This window comes from Ruditapes philippinarum, unplaced genomic scaffold (genome assembly GCF_026571515.1).
Source record: "Ruditapes philippinarum isolate M1 unplaced genomic scaffold, ASM2657151v2 ctg6926_1_1_1_1, whole genome shotgun sequence".
Classification (NCBI taxonomy): domain Eukaryota; kingdom Metazoa; phylum Mollusca; class Bivalvia; order Venerida; family Veneridae; genus Ruditapes; species Ruditapes philippinarum.
In genome coordinates, this window is record NW_026853620.1 from 1 (window position 1) to 6,145 (window position 6,145).

The window sequence follows — 6,145 nt, forward strand, 5'->3', positions numbered from 1 at the left end:
AAATTAATCGGAGTTATTGTAATATATGGACATCCGAAAAATAGTCCGAACACAATTGCGTATGCTATTTGCCCACTTAAACTCGCTGTATAGAATGGAATCAGCACAGATATTGCCGCAATAATTGTCAAACTTCCTACATATAGAGATATTTCGTTGACTTGTCTAAAATTTGCTATGAAACCTGTCACAATACGGCCAAATATTGACGATAACCCACAAATGGATAAAATATACGACGCCTGCATTTCGCTCGATCCTTGTCGTATGCAATAAACAGGTAAATATACAAAAATGATGTACATCCCGAAACCATATGCAAACATACTAAGCGTATAACACAGAACACTTTTCGTTGTTAAGATTTTTAAATACGTAGATAGAATCCCGCCTTTTTCACCCCTTTTATTTGTTTCTGCTTTGCGCACGTGGCGTGAGTGAATTTCTAGACTAGATGGACGCGCTATCATTCCGCAGACGATAAACTGAGCGGAAACACATGCAAGTGCAACAAAAAATCCAAAACTGCCATAATTGTTCCCAGTCCATGATATGATTGGTGGAACGCCAAACATTCCTGCCCCTATACCGGAAAACGAAAGTCCCTGGGCGATATTTCTGTATTTTTTGAAATGGAAATTAGGTGCAATCATACTTGCTGTCCATCCGCTAGCTCCGCCAAGACCTTAAATATATGTAAAATATTGAATAACTGATTTGTGGATGAAATCATGTTGCAAATTATGCGTTAGGTTGTTTATAAGGCATCCCCTAGTTTCTGTTTCAAAATGTGTTATATATATTATATTATTATTAAACAGCTTGAAAGAAATCTGACTTTAAACATGTAGGAAAGAATCTATCTATCAAAGTGTACTTGGAACTTTACCAAACTTTCCATATTCCTTGGATACGAGTCCACCAGACTTTGATCTATTTCCTAAGTTGAAAGAACCACTGCGAGACGTACGTTTTGCGGTTTAAGACAACCTGGAAGCAGCCATTCATATCAATGAATAAACTTTTGTTGCCTTGCAAATGGGAGCAGACGACTTCCACATAGGTGGATGTCCGTCATTGAAAAAAAGGGATCCTATATTACCCTAAAGAAAACGTAATGATAATTTGTAAGGTGTTGTAAATACATATCGGAAATATGAATTTTCTCACTTATTGTTGGATGATCGTTGCATTCATTAACGAAAATGTCTGTTGGCATAATATGCCGTCTGCTTTTACTACTTTGATGCAGACACAACTTACGGCGAAGTTCCTACATGTACATTTTTCATTTAATATGGATATATACATATTGTATGCAGCGAATAAACTCAAACATAAATTACCGAATCAATCTCACCTGCAATAACTCCAAAGGTCAAGACAGACAGACTAATGTTTGGTGCAAACGCTGTGGACAGAAACCCGATTGTATAAAGCAGGCCACCTGTCATCATTGCGGTTCGAACACTAAAATGGTCGATAAGTGCGCTGGAGAGTGGAGCTGTAATAAACAAAGTTCCATTAGCCAATCATATGAGCCGCGTCATGACAAAACCAACATAATGGGTTTGCGACCATCATGGATCCAGATCAGCCTGCGCATCCGTGCAGTCTGATCAGGATCCATGCTGTTCGATTTCAGTTTCTCTACTTGTTATACAGTTTGTAACAGCATGGATGCACAGGCTGGTCTGGATCCATGCTGGTCGCAAACGCATTATGTTGGTTTTGTCATGGCGCGGATTATATCATGATATATAAAATGATTTTCGATCATAACATTTGCTCATTACATATAATACATAGCATAACATCAAACAATTGATAAGTAATGTATTTCTGTGACAATTTCGATATCAATGTATGTTAATTAACTTACCTGCAAATTCGATATTATGTATGTAGATAAACCTACCTGCTAAATTCAATATCGATATATGTAGATAAAAATACTTGCTAATTTTGATATCGATATATGTAGATAAACATACCTGCAAAATTTGATATCGATGTATATAGATAAACATACCTGCTAAATTTGATATCGATGTATGTAGATAAACCTACCTGCTAAAATTGATATCGATGTATGTAGATAAACCTACCTGCTAAATTTGATATTGATGGAAATAGATAAACATACCTGCTAAATTTGATATTTATGTATGTAGATAAACCTACCTGCTAAATTTGATATCGATGTATGTAGATAAACCTACCTGCTAAATTTGATATTGTTGTATGTAGATAAACCTACCTGCTAAATTTGATATTGATGTATGTAGATTAACCTACCTGCTTAATTTGATATTGATGTATGTAGACTAACCTACCTGCAAATTTGATATCGATGTATATAGATAAACATACCTGCTAAATTTGATATCGATGTATGTAGATAAACCTACCTGCTAAAATTGATATCGATGTATGTAGATAAACCTACCTGCTAAATTTGATATTGATGGAAATAGATAAACATACCTGCTAAATTTGATATTGATGTATGTAGATAAACCTACCTGCTAAATTTGATATCGATGTATGTAGATAAACCTACCTGCTAAATTTGATATTGTTGTATGTAGATAAACCTACCTGCTAAATTTGATATCGATGTATGTAGATAAACCTACCTGCTAAATTTGATATTGTTGTATGTAGATAAACCTACCTGCTAAATTTGATATCGATGTATGTAGATAAACATACGACCCTGCTCAATTTTGTATTGATGTATGTAGATAAATCTACCTGCCAAATTTGATATTGATGTATGTTGATAAACCTACCTGCTTTATTTGATATCGATGTATGTAGATAAACCTACCTGCTAAATTTGATATTGATGTATGTAGATAAAAATACTTGCTAATTTTGATATCGATATATGTAGATAAACATACGAGCCTGCTAAATTTGATATTGATGTATGTAGATTAACAAACGAAAACCTGCTTAATATGATATTGATGTATGTAGATTAACCTACCTTCTTACTTTGATATTGATGTATGTAGATTAACCTACCTGCTAAAATTTTGATATCGATGTATATAGATAAACATAGACCTTGCTAAATTTGATATTGATGTATGTAGATAAACATACGACCCTGCTCAATTTAATATTGATGTATTTAGCAAAAACCTAACCTGTTTAATTTGATATCGATGTATGTAGATAAACCTACCTGCTTAAATTTGATATCGATGTATATAGATAAACATACGACCCTGCTGAACTTGATATTGATGTATATAGATAAACCTACCTGCACAATTTGATATTGATGTATGTAGATTAACATACGCTAAATTTGATATTGATGTATGTAGAGAAACAAACGAACCTGCTAAATTTGATATCGATGTATGGACAGCTCCTACCCATGCAGTTGTAGTCTGAGTTTCGTTATATTTCTCGAGTAAAATGTTGTGTACCAGTCCCACTGTGTAATTCGTGCCACCGATAACAGACAATGCCACAAAAATAGCAACCATTACAATCCAAGACCATGTCGAGTCGAGATCGGGAAATTCCGCCATTTTTCGGCTGCTGTTACGTTACCAGTCTGCTGTAACTAAATTTAATAAGGTATTGTTTTTAACGTTTTCTTTATTAAATGACGTCATTACCACGTAAAGTTTGCCACTCTTATAAATTTTATTTGTAATCTGTAATTGAATTATGTTGATATAAATTTATGTATTAACAAGTAACCAAACCGGAGTATAAAGTTTCTATATTACTAGTGATAAATACGTAACGGGTTAAATCAATACGTATAAGGTACCTCATACCATGGTGGCATATTATCTTTAATTCATGAAGTTGAAATCGTGAATTCGTGAATTCTGTATATCTTATTCGTGAGTTCATGCATTTGAATTTGTAAAATCGTGAAGATGAACTCCAGAATTCAAGAAGTTGAAATGTCATTGCCGGTCTTTCGTTTAATTGCGGGTCATTTTACTTTGTAAGATATTTTTGTTTTGTTTTGTGTTTGCTTGCTTGCTTGCTTGCTGTTGTTGCTTTTATTGTTGTTTAATTATTTTTCAATGATTAAAGGCCAAGCTGCACACCATGCATAAGACTTATTTGTAAGTTTAAAAATGTTCATCTCGTCATGTTTATGAAGAAGACAAGCAAATAAACATAATCATTTTTCAATGGGGTTGGTTCAATTTAACGCCACGCAGCAAACAGTTTAAGCAGCAGTTACCTCCCTTGATCATAAAAGATAAATTATACATGTACGGACTTGTATTTGTTTGATTGACTCAACCATATTGATTTTTTCTTGCCTGACGTGTTAATTAATTAAGGATAACGTAAATGATGCGTGGCACAGTTTTATATAGAAGTAAAATGTTGCTTCTGACTTAAGATGGGTGGCGATGCGGGCGTAACGAATATTATACTTGTTCGCGTATACATTAATTATTCTTCACAAACATTTAGTATCGAACCGAAGGTTATTGGTTTTTCATAAATTAAGCTTTGGATTGTATTTGAATATCATCGCGTAATAGCACTCAACCATCAAAATTCCACGCGAAAAATGACCAAATCCCAATTCTAAATGTTTTCCTAATTAAATTTGTACACCCCACCCATCCACTTGCTGTGGTAAGCGTATAATTACTTATTGATCAATATAACTATTAATCTACCTATTGATTTTTTTCGTATTGATTGTGCGTATCTATAAATCACAATATGACCAGACTATTGTCGAATATTCACACTTAATAATACGTCACCAAAATATACGTACAACAAATAAATTAAAAATGTACTTCATTATATAATAAATTATATAAAATGATTTTTATGATTTACACTGCACAGACCAATGTACAGGCATATTTACATCCTTGGATACTACATCATATTATAAAAGATTGAATGTTTGACTGTTATCCTAATAACATCTTAAGTGTTACCTGCTACACGCATTAATATACTTACATATTTAAATCACTATAGCACAATAAACATGAGTTTTTAGAATAAACTGTATCCTCTTTTTTTATTTTTTTAGGTTATGATTCCTCGATGATGTTCTTTTAAAGATACATGTTTATACTCACAACATTAAATATAGTAGCATACTTTTCCCCCATGTTTTCAAGCATGAAACATATCTTTACATACACCGTGAAAAACACAGACATATAATCGTTTTTGCCGCGTGCGATGAAGGCATTAAACAGCCATTCAACCAAGTGGTGATAAAAAATGATTACTAAAGCATTATTCAAAGAGCCGAAAAGAATCCGCCCGGTGCGTTTCGAGGACTATATTACCGCGTAATGGCACTCAAACCAGGTAATAACGTGAATCAAGGTTCCCCGTGATTCTTTTGCAAAGTAGCTTATTGTTTATATACAAGTATACTTGTACTTTGTCCTTGAAATGCCATTAATACTTATATATGCGTTTGGCAAAACTTGCATAAAATCTAGAAGCATATTCGACTAAAAACAAGCATAATATAGATTAATTATTTTCTGGCATTGTATTTTAGGGCATTAACTTTAAGGGCATGAAATATAGAGAGCATTAAATCTATGGTCATTAGATGTAAGGTTAAGATATCTAATGACATGAAATCTAGAGGAGCATGATTAATGAGAAAGTATTTTTAAGCATAAAATAGGAGCATAAAATCGAGGAACATAAATTAAGTCTAGAACAGCATATCTAGAAGTATAAATTCTATGAACGTTAATTACACCAAGAACTGGAGCATATAGAGGTGTAATATCTCAGAGCATAAAATCTAGGAGCATAAATTCTACGGAAATTACACCAAGGAGCAGAAAAAAATCATCAAATCGAGGAGCAGAAAATATAGGAGCATCAATAATTCTTAGAGCATTATACGAAGGAACAGGCAATCTAGAGGCATTATATCTAGGAGCTTAAGTTCTAGATGCATTTAAAATTTAGATGTATAAAGTCTAGAATAAATTATGGAAGTATTAAATCCAGGGGCATTTAATCTAAGAACAAAAGCCAGAATAATGAATTCTTAGGGTAATTAATTAAGCAGCATATAATATTGTGATATAAAATCCTGAAGGTATAGATATTTGGGGAATAAAAATAGAGGCATTGGATAAAGGGGCATTGA

At 33.1% G+C, this 6,145-nt stretch overlaps 1 protein-coding gene across 1 annotated transcript; it reads right to left on the reverse strand.

Annotated features, from left to right (window-relative positions):
• Window positions 1–117: 117 nt before the first annotated feature.
• LOC132737381 (monocarboxylate transporter 4-like) lies at window positions 118–5,395 on the reverse strand (the record flags this gene model as incomplete). Its single annotated transcript, XM_060724658.1, is given in 4 exon segments — window positions 118–685; window positions 1,361–1,504; window positions 3,356–3,586; window positions 5,100–5,395. Coding segments are annotated over 3 exon segments (908 nt in total), but the record flags the coding sequence as incomplete, so codon positions are not given.
• Window positions 5,396–6,145: the final 750 nt, after the last annotated feature.